The following is a 19240-nucleotide window of genomic DNA, read 5'->3' on the forward strand; positions in this document are numbered from 1 at the left end:
TCAAGGTGAAAATTACGCCATGCTCCATGCACATGACGACCCGACAACTGAAATAGAGTCGCCTCATCACATGGCAAACAATCGTGGCCTTGATGAGGATTTCGACTTCAGTGAAGTTTTTGTACACCAGCTTATACATACCATTGAATTTGTGCTTGGCTCTGTCTCTAACACGGCATCATACTTGCGTTTATGGGCTCTCAGGTATGCATCATGTATGTATGTTGTAGTTTCAATCACTTCCCGTATGCATACATTATAATTCGAAATTTAATATTTCCTTTTTCAGTCTTGCCCATTCAGAGTTGTCCAGTGTATTTTATGAGAAGGTCTTGATTCTGTCATGGGGGTAAGCTGATAATTTTTAATATCTTAGTTGATTATTTGATGGATGAAATGATTGATCAAATAATTGAGGCCTGATTGGTTTGAACTAATAAGTGCAGGTTCAACAACGTTGTTATACTTGTTATTGGGATAATTGTATTCATTTGTGCAACTGTTGGCGTACTTCTGGTGATGGAAACCTTAAGTGCTTTCCTCCATGCTCTTCGGCTTCACTGGGTAGAATTCCAGAACAAGTTTTACGAAGGAGATGGTTACAAATTTCAGCCATTCACGTTTGTTTTGGTGGGCGACGATGAAATTTAAAAATCACAGGCAAAATAACCAGCAGGAAGTTTAATTATTATTATTATTATTTTTGCTATGGACTCAATTATATGCATCCTTTATGCTGGATTTTGGTCTTGTCCTCAGAAGTTTCCATCTTTTAACCTATATATTATTATTAAGACTTATTGGTCTATTTTGGGTAGAATGAAAAAAATTGTATTGAATTGAAATGAATTGATGAATCATTGGTCAAATTTGAGTGTTATTACATTACATATTTTTATGGGTGGGTGGGTGTATTAATTAGTAGTGGTAGTTAATTAGTTAGTGGGTATGAATAGCTGAAACACTGGAGACCATTGTATCAACTCCACAAACATTCTTGCTCTTATTGCCTCTGCAGATGTAGTAGTAGCCATTCTCTCCCCAGTTTGGTCCCCAGGAGTTCTTTATGATCCAGTAAGGCTTCTCCTTCAAGCGGATAGGTGCATAACCAGCGGATGCAAAACCTACAATTAGTACTCCATGGTCTAGTCGCTTTGAGCATATGTAAGGGCACGACACTCCTCCTATGTAAGTTTGCATGTAAACCGCATTGATCCCAACTGCACACCAACAACAGCAACATCCAATGACATATAACGTACATAATGCTGAAATCTATGGAGTTAATTAATAATAATTACCTGCCAAAGGACCATATTTCAAAAGGTTTGCAGCAATTTGTTCTTCATCAACAGAAACGATGCTGAAATTTGAAACTGAAGCTGCAATTTTGGTCTTATCAAATTGACATCCACTACGATCTCTTCCAAGATAAGGGTAATCAGCCTCTGATGAAAGTCCACCAGCTTTGAGTGCGTATTGGAAGGCAGAAGTCATCAGACCTCCGTTGCAACCTGAATCACAAGACCCATATTCTTCTGGGTCACACTGCAAAATTAAGAAAGAACAAGATCATGATCTCATCGATCAAAATAATGACAATTTCAGGAATCATTTAATATTTGTGTGTATACCTCATGGTCGCAATCTACAAGTTGTTGTTCACTCAGACTAACAAGCTCCCCACTTGCAATATAGTTGGCTCCTTCCAGGGCGCCAGTAGCACTAAAAGCCCAGCATGATCCACATGTCCCCTGCATTTTATTTTATTTTATTTTTCAGTTAAATGAGAACTACTTTCTCGATCTTTAACTGCGGTCTTAACATACCGTCGCTAAAAGATTTTAACGACGGTAGTATTTAATGATTGATTGACTTGCCTGATCCTTGACGGCAGTGACAGCACCTCTGTCTCTCCAGTCAAAATCTGTGGGGAGATCGGTTGTGGGGAGGATCGGAGCCTTATGAGCATCGGAAGGAAGTTTTATGCGGCTGTTCATGCCCAGATAGTCACGCTTAAACTCTGCAGGAGTGAGGTCGGAGAACTTTGTGACGCCGTGGACGGCGGTAGGATCAAGCATCTGGTGACGTTTGGCCTGACGAAGGTTCTTCTTGAAAACCGATAACCGGTAGTCGTGTTCCTCCTGCGTGGCATAGATCTTTCCGAACTTGCTCTTGAAGAGGGAGAAGTGATGTTCGACGCTTAGCAACTCCTTCTTGTCTCCTCCTCCTCCTCCTCCGTCGGAAACAACCTGCTGGATCAAGAGATCGCCGGAATCTTCCGTGTCAACTGCGGCGAACACAGCCGCGGACGACAACATGATGATTAAAAGAGAGAAAATGAAGAATCTGGCCGCCATCGTTTGTTTGGAAACACAGACAAGAAGAGACGGAGGAGGAAGAGGAAGAGGAGTGCATGTCTTTCCCATAAGCAAGCAAACGATTATATTGAGGATAGTCTCTGTGGTGTCTCCGAGAAGACGAGTGGATGGTCGGTTGTGATCGTGCCACGTGATTCTAAAATGGGTAATCCTAAATATGTTAGTCTGATTAAAATGTCTTAAAGAAGCCAACTCTGATCAGGAGAAGAAGACAAAAATTATTAGGAGCTTCTCTTTTCTATTGTCAATTATACCCTTTTAGATTTTGATCCTTTGTCAATACTTTATCTAAGAGTTGAGGTTTTATCAGTAAAAAACCATATATATATATATATGCCATATTATTGGTTTTCAAGATCAACTCTTCATTTTATTAATTTAAAAATAATACATTAAATGCTTTATTTTAATGTAACATTGAAGGCACTATTCATGTTAATTTGTTTTCAACATTTATTTTTAAATTAATTATGATGTATAATAAGAAAATTTATGTTTCAATTATAAAAGCTTGTTTGATCTTGAGTTATGAAAAATATCTAAATATTTGAAAATATGTGTTTTATATTTGGTTTTCAAAAAAAATGATTATTTAGTTTAATTTACCATTATTTTAAATTAATAGTAAATAAAAACTAAAACATAAAGATTTTTTTTTAATAATTTGAATGATAAAAATAAATAAGTCATCTCTAGACTTTGTTTGTTTTTGGGTTATTTGATAATAATTTTAAACTCATTAATATATAATTAATGTACATGAGAGTTTAATTAATCGTAACATTTATCAATTAAAAAATTAAAATATTTTTTATTTCTTTTAATAAATATTACTTTTTTTTTTAACCAAATAACTTATTTAAAGAGTTGATAAATTAATAAAAATAATTCATAAAACATTATTACATGTGAATTTAGCTTCATAAACTATTTGCAAGTGCATGAGACTCTATATATCTAATCTAGGCACGTGTGAATGGAGCTTCTAGCATTCGAAAAATGTGATTTGATATTTTTTTTTTATTTTAAGTAACATTAACGCATGCATGAGAGATAATTATGATATATATATATATATATATATATATATATATATATATATATATATATATATATATATATATATATTATTTTATTTTATTGAAGTTTTCAATAGTAATATTGTTTTTTTTCTTCATATATATCCGAAAAAGAAGGGTTTAAATGAGAATTTTTCGATCTTATTGACATTTAAATGTTTTATGTTATTTTCTTATTTATTTATAGTTATTTTTTCATGTAAAGTTTGAAAGATAATGTTTGAACGTATCTTATTCTATTTTTAATAAAAATTGACAATTTTTAATATATATATATATATATATATATATATATATATATATATAATTTCATTATTGATTAAAACAGAAACATGCATGTTAAAAATAAGAATTTTCAAATAGACCCAATGTATGTATTATTGGTCCATATAAATCAATAAATGTTCATCAATGGTGGTACACAAGGAAATATTTTTACATCATAGTACATGTAAAATTCACAATATTTTCATATTAAAGACCTCAATCAAATAAAATAAAAAGTACAATACAGATTATTGTATATGGAGATCGAACAAAAACAAGAGAATCCAATAATGTCCAAATAAATTAAAATCTCAAGTTACTTCATTCACAAGATAATACTACAAGCATAAGAACAACTCGATAAAATTGTTGTTAAATTTGCATCTTATCATTGTAAATATGTTTTAATATCATAAAAGAGATTGTTAATTAGTATTCTTTGAATAAATTATTTGAGTAGAAACTCATAGTTCAATGAAAGAACAGTACTATGAAGTGTGTCTAAGTATGAGTCTTTATTCGGATCATTTAAAATAATAATAATAATAATAATAATAATAATAATAATAATAGATTCAGAAATTGATTTTGTGAGCAGTTCTAACATGTAAATGATCAGTAATTTTTGTTGTTTCAAGTTTAAGAAACCCACCAATAGAGACCAACAACATCAAATTAATATTATAACACAAAGTTGATATTTAAACAAATATATTTATATATAGAAATGCTCTTAATTACCTTCTTCAATAATAATCCTGTACATTTCTAACTTGGAGAAGAGGTTATGTTTGACTTGATGTGATAACTTATCACACAAGAGTCAATTTTTTTTTTTTTTCCGTTAGCTTTTGTCATGTCCTCAGAAGTTTCCATCTTAACATATTATCAAATATATAGTATCTATCTATGAAGTGTTAATTAATTGTAAATGTTGCATACCTATAATAGAACGGTTATTAACAAGACTTTAATTTGTTTCTTTTTCCATTTTGGCTAAGAAACTTGGGAGTGACCTAATTAAGAATGAAAATGTTGTATTGAATTGATGAATGAATTGGTCAAAGTGTTATTACAACATAGATTATATATTGTATTTGAAATGAATTGATGATCAATCTCAATTATATATTTAATTAGTGGTGTGAATTAATGCTGAAACACTAGAGACCATGGTATCAACTCCACAGACATTCTTGCTCTTATTTCCCCTGCATATGTAGTAGTAACCATTTTCTCCCCAGTTTGTTCCCCACGAGTTCTTTATGATCCAATAAGGCTTCTCCTTCAACCGGATTGGTGCATAACCCGCCGATGCAAAACCTACGATTAGTACTCCGTGGTCTAGACGCTTTGAGCAAATGTATGGGCACGACACTCCACCTATGTATGTCTGCATGTAAACCGCATTGATCCCAACTGCACAACAACAACAACATCGGGGCATTCACGCGTTTAGAACATAAAAAATCTTAAAAGAAGGGTATGTGATTTTTATCATTTTATGGACTTATATAATTACCTGCCAAAGGGCCATACTGCAAAAGGTTTGCAGCTATCTGATCTTCATCAGCAGAAACAATGCTGAAATTTGAAACAGATGCTGCAATTTTGGTCTTGTCAAATTGACATCCTTTGCGATCTCTTCCAATGTAAGGGTAATCAGCCTCTGATGAAAGTCCACCGGATTTGAGTGCGTATTCGAAGGCTGAAGTCATCAGACCTCCATTGCAACCTGAATCACAAGATCCATATTCTTCTGGGTCACACTGCAAAATTAAGTAGAAGAAGAAGATGATGATCATGATCTCATCAATCAAAATAACGACAATTTCCGGAATAATTTAATTTGTATACCTCATGGTCGCAATCTACAAGCTGTTGTTCGCTTAGACTAACAAGCTCCCCACTTGCAATAAAGTTGGCTCCTTCCAATGCGCCAGTAGCACTAAAAGCCCAGCATGATCCACAAGTTCCCTGCATTTTTTCACATCATTATAGGCTTTTACGACGGTATAAATAGTGTCGGTATAAGTGTGAATAGCGTCTCTATATGTGTTTTACGTCGGTTTAAAAACGTCGCTAAAGTATACCGTCGTTATAAAGAACTTTTAACGACTGTTTCCGTCGTTAAAGATTGACTTGCCTGATCTTTGACGCCAGTAACAGCACCTTTTTCTCTCCAATCAAAATCGGTGGGGAGATCAGTGGTCGGGAGAATCGGAGCCTGGTGAGCATCGGACGGAAGTTTTATGGGGCGATTCATGCCCAGATAGTCACGCTCAAACTCGGCAGGAGTCAGGTCAGAGAATTTCGTGACGCCATGAACGGCGGTTGGATCAAGCATCTGGTGGCGCTTGGCTTGTCGGAGGTTCTTTTTAAAAACCGACAACCGATAATCGTGCTCCTCCTGATTGGCGTAGCTCTTTCCAAACTTACTCTTGAAAAGCGAGAAGTGATGTTCGACACTTAGTAACTCCTCATTATCTCCTCCTCCGTCGGAAACAACCTGATTGATCAAGAGATCGCCGGAATCTTCTCCGTCAACGGCGAAGACAACCGCGGACAGCATGATAAGGAAAACAGAGAAAAGGAAGAATCTTGTCATCATGGGAAGAATGGTTAGACAAGAAATTAAGGAATTAGTAAAAGTCTAATTATTCCCCTTCCTCCACCTCCCGGCGAAGGATTATATTGAGGATAATCTCTCTAGTGTCTCCTGGAAGATGGTTATGATCATGACACGTGTCATAGACACGCTTCTAATTGGGTAATCTTCTCCTATATATGATTTCAAAAGTCATAAACAAGAGAACCAGGAGAACAGAGAAGACAAATATCTTTGTTTCTTAGGGAGCTTCCACCTTCTGTTGGGTGAAAAAATGTCGATCATGCCCTTTAGTCTTTTGGATTCTTGTGGGCACCTTAAGTGTAAAATTTGTCAAAGAGTTGTGGCATACCAGTAAAAGCTTACATGTTTAGGGTTTAGGATCATTGTTGTATGTCTTATTAAGCTTTTTAATATTTAGTTCATTTCTGAAAAATTATTCCAAATGCTTTGATTAGATGTTGTTACATTGAAGGGAGTATTATTAAGCCAATAATACTGTTTTTCAACATATTATATACATTTCTAAATAAGTTATTTTATTCTTTCATGTGATTTGGGGGTGAGCATAATTTATACTCTTCTTCTTTTGGTGTTTATTATTTATGAATGAACCTTTGAATATATAGACTTGACAATGAAGATGAAACTGCAATGCATGATTTTAAAATTGATTTAATATATTTTCTTCCTTTGATGATTACATTGAAAAACAGCATAATAACATAGTTAAAATATTATCAAAACACCAGAATTGTGCTGAAAACACCACCATAATATGATTCAAGACTCAAAATCCTAGTGCTAAAGAGCTTGGAGGTTAGAGTCCTCATCAAGAACACTACCATAACATAGCTAAAATATTCAACTTAATTGATAGCATACAAATAACCAATACCCAAAAACATGTTATAACTAACAAAATTCCAAAAACAAAATTTCATACAAGTAATCAATATCCAAAGTTTCCTGAATTGATGTTGATGATCAATTGGTGGTGCAAGATGGGTTCACACCAAGACCTGTTGCAGTATCAGCTTTTCTCTTCATTGTTCTTCTGGCTACTCTAGAACCTGCTGCTGCACTAGGACCTTCTGATTCTATTTCTGCATCAAATAGCAAGTATTACACAAATCAACATTACTTTACAGAATCAGCAACTAAGAAGAATGAAGGTATGAGCTCTTTCTCATTGTCACTTTCATTTTCTCCCATAACCAGTGCTTTGTCTCTTCTCGTCAATGACAAAGTGACGTCTCAATTCAATTGCTCCTTAGTCCTTACACAATTGTTGCATTCGCAACATACCTAGCAGAGACCATGTGGTTATTGTTGTCATAGTTGCAAGAATGTTTGTAATTGTATTTCTTTACTATCCAACTGTTTTGTGTTTAGACTGACTTTACAATCAAAAGTATAGTCTGTTACAGACTTTATCAATTTTTTGCTGTCAAAGAACATGCCTACAAGAAACCTTCCTGAACCCTCAAAAATTGAAGGATTGAAAGATAAACCGCATACTGGGGTGTCTGTGTACTTGATGAGATATCAAGTCATCATCAAGACCCTCAAAATCATTTTCTTCATCATTCTTATCCAATAAATAACCAGTGAGCTTTGGTCCCTTAAACCTCAATTCTTGTCACTTGAGCTACATTAGTGGTTATGTGATCTAGTACCCTTAATGTAAATAAAGTTAACAAAAGGGTAAACTAAACAAAATAAATTCAAAAAGTTGTTAGAAATGTCTTACCGTACTGTATTTTGAGATAGTTTCTCATGGCTAAGAAATGAGATTTGCAAGATGCTTCATTTTCCCCAACTTGAGTTTTCCCCTTGAAAATTCCTCATTTACCAAAAATTAATTCTAAAGAGTCATAGTTTTCAATCGCAGCCTTGAATTCCGACCTAGGTAAAAGTTGAAACAAAAATTACCTTAATTTCAGTTTGAAATTGCCCAAAATTTTAATTTTGTTAGGATATAAGTGAAGAATATCCTTTAATGCAAGCCAAACAAACAACAAACAATTGAGAAACTAGAAAAAAAAAACTAAAAAGCACAAACATGAATAAACTATTTAAACTTCTTTGAATATAGAAATTTAAGACAAATTTCCTGAACATGAAAATAACCAGTCAACACATGCATCAACATCTCATTGCACTTAATCACAAGTCTAAACATGCATAAAATACAATCAGCAAATAAATTGGATGTCTAGCAAATATCACTCCTATACTGAATACTAACTTGTCAATAGCACCAAAACAGCACTACATTAATTATATATTCAGATTAAAGCAAGAGAATTTGTATACATTACATAGCATGATTAATATTCTACAAATTAAAAGGCTTTTATATACTCCATTAGCCATAAGATCAAAGTACTATTGATGATCGAAAAGGGGGATTCTCATATTGCTCCTTTCAGAAGTATAGAGGACCTAAACCAGGTTTACTCCTGTTCCCCTTAGAAATAGTGGAAGTCCATCTCTTCTGCAAGTTCTCTCTATATGGGTTTTTTACCATCTACAAGCATGGTAAGTGAAAGAAGCACATTGAGAGTAGGCTTGCACAATTTCCTTACCCTGAAAATAAGGTATTTGAACAGGATTGGCTGACAAGGAAGAAGGAAAATCACACTACATTTGATATGCTGTTATATTATTTGGTACATAATTTTTAGAAAAAAAATGGAATCGATCGAGTTATAAATGAATGTTTTTGATCATGATTGTTCTTAGTGGCCGAGGTTAGGGTTTAGGAACTTGCCTTTGATGTGAAGTCGATTCGAGAGTATTTTCGTTCTCCGTCGTCTTGAAGATGAAACTCCATTCTTCGTCTTTAATTTCTTCCTTCAACCAACGTTGGAGTTTATTTAGGGTTTAGGAGCTTGCCTTTGGTGAGAAGTCGATTCGGGAATGAGTCTTCCAAATTAACAAAGAGAAAATAAAAATACAATAAATTTTCCCGCCCAAATTGAAATTAGATAATTGGTATTTGTCTTTCTAAACTTATTCAATTCCAATTATATATAATAATATTTTGTTTTAATTATTTTTAATAAACATTTTTATTTTAGTTTTCTATTTAATATTTATTAAACAGTATTTTTAAAAATAATATAATTTGTTTGTTATATAATAATATTATAAATTAAAATAACAAATATTTATTAAATATTTAAAACATATCAAATTATTATGAATTATTTTTTAAATTAAAATACAATCATATGAATAATATTTTAAACTAATTATTTAATCAATATTAAAATAAAATACTATTAAATTTGATATAATATTTTTGTATGTATTTATTTTTTAAAATTATTAATTATTTTTATAAATATATATACAAATAAAACTATAAAATATAAATAATACATAATATATAATAGATGGACCTTTTCTGTATATATTCAAAATCAAACTAAAAATAATTAATTAATTTAGTATTGTATTTTAAATAGTTTATAAATATTTATTATTTAATTTATTTGAAAAATGTTCGTTTATATTAAAAATGATAAAAAAAAATAATCGTTTAATCAAAAGCAAAAAAAAAATGACATAAAAAAATAGATAAATAAATAACATTACTAAATAAATTATCGAACTTGTCAATTCTGTAGAATAACGATTTACTCTCCGGCGGATTTTACTGACTATCCAGAACGAATTTAGAAAACGTCATATTTTATAACAATATGAATGAAATGTATCAGACGACAATGATCACTTAAAGTTCGACGATTTCTTTCCAACTAGATAGTCCACCAAAATATAATTGAGATGATAACAAAATATGTAGGCCTGTTATATCAGGCATATCAATCCAAAGTTCCTAACTATTACTTAAATACTCAGACATCACCTAATTAATCTCAGCAATACTCCATAAAATGCTATATAAATTAATCACCCATCAACAATACAAAAGTAAGTGAGTCGGCGATTCAATTTTATTGTGACACATATGACTAACCATAATACAACATGTTTTTATGCATATATCATTCGTAAGAATTCCACCGTAAATAACACTTCATCCAAAGAACGAGTTTTTTTATGAAATCTAACTCCAAAAGTTTCTCTTAACCAAAATTATATAAAATCATTTTAGCGAACAACTTTAGCAATGTCCATATGAAAACTATTCATATTTTTACTAATGCATAATATCTTGTTTAAACGGGAACACTTTTGCGTCATAACAAAGATCTATATTTTGTGGAAACAACATTATATTAGTAAAAATCTATTAGGAAATGAATTCTCTATAATGTTTAATATCCTTTTATATCTATTTTGTCTAGCAAAACCATTAGACCAATGATCAAATATGTTCTTAACTCAGACATTTCTACGTATAATAATGAAAGAAAGCTCATGATACGTCGTAGTTAAATTTTTGACACTCTATCAAATTTCGTCTCAAAAATTGATTGAAGGACCAACATTCACAATGAATCTAAACTGTTCATTAAATTTTTTTCGCATTGAATAAATTGTCCTCCAAACGTTACAACTCGCTAGGTAATTAGATATTCTTGTTAACCAAAAAGATTGATCATGATAATTAGACATTTTAGGCCTCGTTCGGTATGGGTTTTTAAAAAAATTCATGTAAAATCAAACATCACTTCACTCCCCTTTTATCCATCACATCACTCAAATCATTAACTAAAATACTAAAATATCATTTATTTTAAGTTATTATTTATTTTATTTATATATATCAACATTCTTTAAGTTTTTTTATCAAAAATAATCATCACTTCTTCAAAATCATCACCCATCATTATTTTTTTCACTCTAGTTTTTATAAAAAATCTCATCCGAACCCGCTCCGATAAAAAAAAATGCCAAACATGGTCATATTTATATGATAAAAAAAATGTCAATCATGATCATATTTATAATATATTGTATAACAAAAATGTGTTTATATTATTTTTTAAATGTATATTATTAAAATGAATATTAAATAAAAAAAAAAAGTTTAGTAAAAAGAATCAGAAAATATTAAAAAATATATATTTAAATTAAAAACTATTTAACTAACATTATTAATTTTGAAAATAATGATGGATATGTTTTAAATTTATCTGATAATACAAAAAAAAAAATCAAACACTTCATATATTAGTGAACAATTTTAGATTTGAAAGAAAGTTGAAAGTGAAAAAATACCACTTATCTCTTTATGTTTTAAGGTCCCTAAATTAATTTTCTACTTAGTTCAACCAAAACTCAAAATACTCTAAAAACAAGTTATGATATAATTTACATATTTGAAATAAACTATATTGTCGATGTAAAGAAAATTATTGACAGTATTATTAGAAGAAAAAAAAGCTTTGGAAGGAGACTCAAAACAATACAACTAATATTATGTATTAATTTTACCAGGTGAAAAAACACCTTTTAAAAACAAACTAAAGTGTGCTCTAATATTTAGTTGGAAATCTTTAGCAACACTAATATATATAAAAAAAAAAATACTTACTATAAGGTGTGACTTGTGAGTGAGTATATCTTTAACAATATTTACAAAAACAAATGATAAGGTGAGTATACCAAACATTCTCTTTTTGCCCACTTTTTTCTTCTTAAACTATATATTCATCTTCTCTTTAATTAAATTTATAAATATAATATATATATATATATATATAAGTAAAAGAGGAGTATAGAGTGAGGGAATTTAGTGAGGGAATTTGGTGAGGGAATGACGTGACATCACCTTCATTGATTAGAAAATGTAAAAGTGGGAGGAAAGAGAGAAATTATTTGATTTTTTCAGCAAATAAGATTATAGCACGTAATTCCCTCACCAAATTCCCTCACCAAATTCCCTCACCAAATTCTCTCCCCTAATCATTTCTCTAAGTAAAATAAAAACTAAATATTATATTAAAATAAAATATAGTATATAAACATTAAAATAAAAAAAATTATATAATTTTAATTTGGGTTATTTTAATGTAATGTATTTTATTTTATTTATTATTAAAATATATTTATTTTATTATATTTAATTTATTATTTATTTTAATTATTTAATTTAGTAAGTTTAATTTTAATTATATATACTTTATATTTATAAATTTAGAGAGTATTTTGAAAATGAAATTATAGAAGTGGGTACAAAGAGAAAGTGGATGAAAATGTTAGGTATAATCGGATGGATACTTATTATTTAGGAATTTGAATAAATCTTAGATATTTGAAATTGTTTTATTTGTGTCAATATTTTGAGAGAGTTGTATTTTTGTTAAAAATAAATTAAAAAATATTTTAATATTTTGATTAACTAATTAAAAAAAACAGGATGGAACCATGCATGTTCAAAAATATAAAAATCTCAATTACTTAGAGTGTGAATTAATAATATAAACTTTAATTTGACAGAGAGCATATTTTGGGTTGATATGCATATTCAATGAAGGTGGAAGGTCTTCAAGAGAGAAAATAAATGAATATTTTAGCCACCAAATATCTTTAGCCTTTGCTTCTCAGTCTTTAGTATTATATTGGGTTATGTGGGTGCAATCACTTTAGTTCCCGAAAAGATCTAAGGAAGAAAAAGGCAATAAAAAAAAAAGGAAAAAAAGTCATGAGACACTTTTCCTTATATTGATGGCACAACGATCAGCATGAGAAAACTAAACAATTAAAAACCAAGTCATGAAAAACACCAAATTGAATTGAGAGTTTGTGGCGATGGGTTAATAACTCATGTCCCAAACCTCCTTCAAGGATTAACAAGAAAAACTGACCGGTTACATTGTTAAAAAAAAAAAAAAATCAAAACTGGAAACAGAGAAACAAAAGTACACAAAGTTGAAGTATAGCTAGCTCATAATTGATTTGTAAAAAAAGCTGTAAACAGGGTGAAAAAATAATGCATCTTTTTTTTTTTCTGTTGTGTGCACCTACCTGATCCTAATTCATGGTTCAATGCTAAAAACATGATATGATTTGTATGTTTCCTTGTAATGCTATTTAAGTGTGTATAAATTTGGTCTTACGTTTTTGTATTTGTTCTGCAGAGAACATGATATGATTGCAGGCTTTAATTAATTGCAGCTTCCAACAAGAAGATCAAGCCAAATGCTTAGTCCTTGTTTATTAATTATTAGTGTAAATGTCCTAATTAAATACTTTTTCAGATGATAGTAATTGGTAGCAACAGACACAAAGTTAGAAAAAATGAGTTATCTTGCCACCGAATTAAATGGTTGTCCCACGAACTCCAACAACAATCATCCAAAGGAGATGCTAGCTTTGGAAAAAGGATAACTAACAGCCCCATATTTGGGAGATTCTAATTAGATTATCTTAATGTGCCTTAATTTGCCTGCAAGTTTTGCATATGTCTTTCATGCCCACCTTCTATTATATATCATTTCTGTAAATTATTTTTATTCATATCAACCGACCGACCGCATCTTGGCCTGAACTTGTTTCCCATTTCTCATCAGCTAGCTAGCTAGTTAACTTGATTATAATGACATTAATTGATATGTTGGCTTGTACTTGCTTCTTGAAAAGTTTAATTTGTGGTCTCAATTCAAAGACCACTCATTTTGTTATTGAAAGATATCAGTACAATTGTTTTGGAGCATGTTCAATCCTAGTTGAGTTTAGGCCGGCCCTGGGGTAAGCCTCCGAGAGCAGCCCATTAAATAAAATATAGAATAAATTTTTATAATTTTTTGAACATAAATGAGTCTAGCCTAGTGGTTTGGGAAGAAAATATAAAACTATTATTTTGTCATTAATTCAAACCTCACAAAAATTTATTTTTTTATTATTTTTTTAGCAATCAAAAATCACGTTTTTTTTAGGCTGGGGGCATCCAAACATCATGACCGCTCTGATTGAGTTATGATAAATTGTCTAATAATACTAAGTTTATGGATGATCAATATGTTGATAGCTGGGGAAATGCCTTTTTTTTAAAAAAAGAAAAAATAGTCGGAATGAAGACTCGAACCCAATTGGGGGTAAATGCTATCGAACCATCCATAAGGACTTACTGGTTTATCATTTCTATATCTAATCTTCTTTTGCAATAAATTCAAACACACATGGTCAAATCAGTTTTAGCGTGAAAAATATAAAAAACAATTTCTTAAAATATTTTTACTATATTATAGTGAGTTACAAAAAAAAAAAAAATTCTTCTTATTGTATATTTATAGTTGTCCTCTCCCCCTACACAAATATTTGTTTAAGAAAATTCTAATTTTATTTTGGAGTTTTTCGACTTATTGTCCAATCTCGTGAAAATATATATTTTTCAACATTGACACTACTAATTAAAACACTGTGCATGTGCATGATAATCTTGTTGATAATCTTATGAAAGTGATAATTGATTTTACCTTGGACTATTAATTACCTAGCTTGGACTATTACGTACCTAGCTTGGACCTCAACACTTTTAGTTATAATTTGATATTTTCATTTTTTTTATGTGGAGATAGACGAAATAATACAATGCAGTCCATATTTGAGTCTGATCCAACAATTATTTGATCATTTCTAGATATCGAAATATATATATATATATATATATATATATATATATATATGATGATGATGATATGGGGCCGCGGGTCCTTGAATTAGTAAAGTAGTGAGAGTTTGAAAACGAAATGAGCCTTAATTTATGATGAAGTAGTGAATAGGGGGAAGAACCTAAAGTAGTGAGAGTGACAATACAAATAGAAGGGCGCAGCAAGCAACGTGAAATTAAAGAAGATAGAAATCTAGATATTCTTCTTCAGTTTTCATCACCTGATGCTATGTTATGTTATGTTCCTATCTTCACTTCTTTACCATTAATTATACTCTTAAATATTGCATTGATAATGACCACTCCCACTCCCACTACTTCTTTATCTCCCCATCCAACTAGTCAATAATAATAATAATATACTTAGTCCTTATCAAATAGACAATAAAATTGAATATATGTCCATACATGCACTGGAGAAAATGGAATGAGAAAAAAACAAAACTTTCAAATTAGCATAAAATGATCAAAGTAGTCTTCTTTTTATACATTCATACCCTATTTATTGATATTTTAATTAAATTTACCTTCAAATTTGAGGCATCAAACCTTTTTGGGCGGACCCATATTATTTATAATTGTGTTAGTTTTTTTTTTTTTATTGTATCAAGGTTGAAACAAGGTGAGGTGCTAGCAGCTAGGTACATTACATCAAAAGAAAGGAGTGATCTGGTTAAAGAAAAAGGAAATTAGAAAAGAAAAAGAGAAAAACTTTATAAATGAATTTTTCTAGATGATCATGAGTATAATATATCTTCTTAATTCTCGGTGCTTGTGAAAATTAAGGAGAGGGGGCCGTGGCCCGGGGGTGTAGTATGGTATCTTTTACTTTAATTAAAACATATTAAATTAAATTAAATGAAATGAAACGTGCTTCATCGTTTAATTAACTAATTAATTAATTGTTGGGTCCCGCCGGCCAATAGATGATCTCGATCGATCACTTTAATTATAATTATTTCCGGGTTTGAATCGAAGAATCCCAATTAAGGAGAATGAAACTAGCTAGCTAGCTAGTTAGCTCTAGTTCTATCGTTCTAGTTGGAGAATTTAACAAGAAAATTAAAAAAAGAAAGAAATTGATTTAATGAAAGAAAGAGTACTAATGAATGAATTCAGGTGGGTAATGAAATGAATCCTAATATTTATAATAATAATGTGAATGATGATGATGGTAATATATAAAAGTGAGAGAGAGAGAGAGAGATGTTGGACGTGGGAAACCAAATCTAAGTAAAAAGATGAAGGGTGCGATCGAGGAGGATTAATTTGTTTATATGTTGGACGTGCTACCTAGCTAGTTAGTTACTATACTTTTCATCATATCGATATTCAATCATGTTGCCTTCTCATTCTCTTCTTCCCAAAAACCAACACAAATCATCGTATGTTTTTGCCACGGGAATTTAGGCACAATTGAAAATTCGATGGATAATTTGACTAGAGACTCTTAAACAACTTTTATATTATAGTTACTTGTTTTGTTTGTAATTCGATTGTTTGTTGTTATTTTTTTTATTTTTTTATTATATATTGTAACTCAGCTATTTGAAACTCATTTTATATTTTCAACAAAATTATGTATATCTGCTTTGTTTCTTAAAACTTATTTTCTCAGTTTTAAAATTTTTAATGAAATGATACTAATCCGTTTTCAAAAAATATATATATATATATATATATATATATATATATTTATATTTAGTTAACAATATTACATTATTGACATCAATCCTTTTAAAATATTGAAGCAATTACAAAGTAAGTCTAACTTCTTAATTTAATTTAGAGTAATATTATTAAAAAAGGTAAATTAAGTTAGAGAAATAAAATAAACTCAAATTAACTCCAAATAAAATGAATTACGTACTTAACGTCAACTCATGTCTTATAGCTCAAATAGGGTTTAGCTTCGATCCCTTTTAACCCAAAGAGAAAATAAAAGAAGAAATTTTATAATTTTATGTCTTTAATTTGTTTGATTATTTGGTCCTTATTAGGTTATGGATAAAAACTCATTTGAAGTATAAATTGAAAAATATATATATATACATTTTTTAAACAATAGAGACATTTTAGTTATTTAATAATGTGATTCGTGTGAAGGATAGTAAGATTATATTGTGATTTATATAAAAAATAATTTTAAATAACTTAGACTAATAAAATCTGAATTTAATGCAAATAACCTCGTTATAATCGGCAAACACCTTAGGTTAAATGAAAATAACAAATTATTAATTGTGTTTTTTTTAGAATTTATGAGTTCAATAATTTGTTGGACTCGTGTTTTTGTTTTTGTTCTTTTTTCTTGATCGTAAGATGCTAGTACGATCCTCACCTGAGTTATAAAACGTTTTAAGTAGAAATCGAATACGTGACATTTTAACATTTGAGGGGTTTGTGTTCTTGTTCTTATTTTAATGTTACATGACTTATAATTTTATTTTATCTCGTACCATGTTTATGTTAGTGATTAAACGATTCTTATCATTTTCATTGTACTCGTACTATATTCAAATAAGTTATTTAAAAGATTATCAGCTCTACATGAGAATTAAGATTATCTTTAAAAGAAACACATCAAATTAATTAATATGCCCCTAGCTAGTTAAAGAATTGAACCTAAACAAACATATCCTTATAAAAAAAGGAAGGCCGGGATTTAGGGAAAAAGCAGCACCACCTATGAGAAGAAAAGAAATGAACGACAGATCAAATACCAACAATGGGAGGAGGGACAGCCCATGTCTATTAAAGCACCAAAATTGGGAGGACTTTGTTATCAGATCGATCGATACCCTTTCTCCACTGATCAAACTTTGGTGGAGAATATCACTAATGATCAAAACTTTTATTTTTAATTAATAAATTATTATTATTTTAGATTCACTTATAGGGGAATAATTTTCACTCAAATACTTCTTTTTTTGTCCCACTTAAGTTTAAAACATTTTCAGATTAAATCGAACACGTGACCTTTGTTGAAGTTATTAATAAGACTAAAAGGAGTGTTTTCATCTAACTAGCCATGACAAAGGCCTTATTCGGAATTAGGTTATTCAAATAATTCTAAAAAATCAAACATCAATTAACTTCCTCTCTCGTGCATCAAATCAATTAATTCATTAATCAAAATATTAAAATACATTTTATTTTAAATTATAATTAATTTATTTTATTTATAAAAAAAACAACTCAAAATTTTCATTAATCATCCTATTTTTTCTCTCCAAATTATTAAAACCTGAACGAGAACAAGGTCAAGCTGTAAGAAAAAAAAAAATGGCTTTATTTTATTGCTAAATGATAAGATTTAATGTGATATATTAAAAAAGAATTGAAAAGAGATTCTTTTAATTAAAGTGGAAAGTACTGCAAAAGGGATTGTTTACCGTATGGTTTTCAACAGTGAAATGTTTCTACTGCACAAAAAGAATATTTCAGTTCACTCCACCTCTCTTTAACCTTTTTACCCAGGCGCATGCCATTGAGATAGATCTAGATTCCTTCATTCATGCTTATTTTGATCACATAACTTATTATTATTATTATTTTTATTTTTTTTAATTAAAAAAAAATAGTATAAACAGATATTTTTATCAAAATAATTTATTATAATCAAAGTACTAAAATATTTTTACTCTCTTTATATAAAATATAAATTTAAAATGATATTCTAATAATTCATCTAATTAAAATTTTAAATAATTTATTTAATTAAGTTATTTAAAAAAAAACACATTTTAAACACCAAATAACCAAGTTGGATATAGTAAAATAAAACTGTTTTATTTAAAAGATGTTGAGGGACATTAATAAAGTTAATTTTTTTTATAAAATAATTTAAAATGTACTAATATATAATGATAATATAAATTATTTTTTAAAATAAAAATATAATATTTTAATTAATAAAGTCAGTGATGTAATTAATGAGGATGGATAAATAATGTTTAATTATAATTATATTTAATTATAATTATTAAAAAAAAAAAATTCTGCCTTATAGTCCGCCAAAGAATATTCATCAACGCGTGTTATGATGTCAATAGCTATAGCAAACATTTAAGCGACGTTTGAATTATGTCGGTAATTAAACTATCAACTGCCATATATCTTTTATATTAGAATTATTTTTAAGCAATATCATTTTTTTTCAGTAGTACTTTTTGGGTTTTTGTTTAGATTTTTTTTAATTAGTAAGATTTAGACAACAAAAATATTTATCTATTACTAAGATGAAAATTATGAAAAATAAAATCATAATTTAATGGTAGAAATTGATTAATTTAAAAAGAAAAAAAAAATT

The 19240-nt window shown here is 29.5% G+C and overlaps 2 protein-coding genes across 2 annotated transcripts; both read right to left on the reverse strand.

The window, feature by feature from the left end:
* Positions 1-815: 815 nt before the first annotated feature.
* On the reverse strand, positions 816-2444 carry LOC124931926 (cysteine protease RD19A-like). Its single transcript, XM_047472509.1, has 4 exons — positions 1881-2444; positions 1635-1754; positions 1302-1548; positions 816-1220 (listed from the first exon to the last, which is right to left on the reverse strand). The coding sequence occupies exons 1-4, from the start codon at positions 2427-2429 to the stop codon at positions 940-942; spliced, it is 1197 nt and encodes a 398-aa protein (XP_047328465.1). The 5' UTR covers positions 2430-2444; the 3' UTR covers positions 816-939.
* Positions 2445-4747: 2303 nt separating this feature from the next.
* LOC124931927 (cysteine protease RD19A-like) lies at positions 4748-6399 on the reverse strand. Its single transcript, XM_047472510.1, has 4 exons — positions 5874-6399; positions 5585-5704; positions 5250-5496; positions 4748-5146 (listed from the first exon to the last, which is right to left on the reverse strand). The coding sequence occupies exons 1-4, from the start codon at positions 6336-6338 to the stop codon at positions 4860-4862; spliced, it is 1119 nt and encodes a 372-aa protein (XP_047328466.1). The 5' UTR covers positions 6339-6399; the 3' UTR covers positions 4748-4859.
* Positions 6400-19240: the final 12841 nt, after the last annotated feature.

Source organism: Impatiens glandulifera, chromosome 3 (genome assembly GCF_907164915.1).
Source record: "Impatiens glandulifera chromosome 3, dImpGla2.1, whole genome shotgun sequence".
In the NCBI taxonomy this organism is placed as follows: domain Eukaryota; kingdom Viridiplantae; phylum Streptophyta; class Magnoliopsida; order Ericales; family Balsaminaceae; genus Impatiens; species Impatiens glandulifera.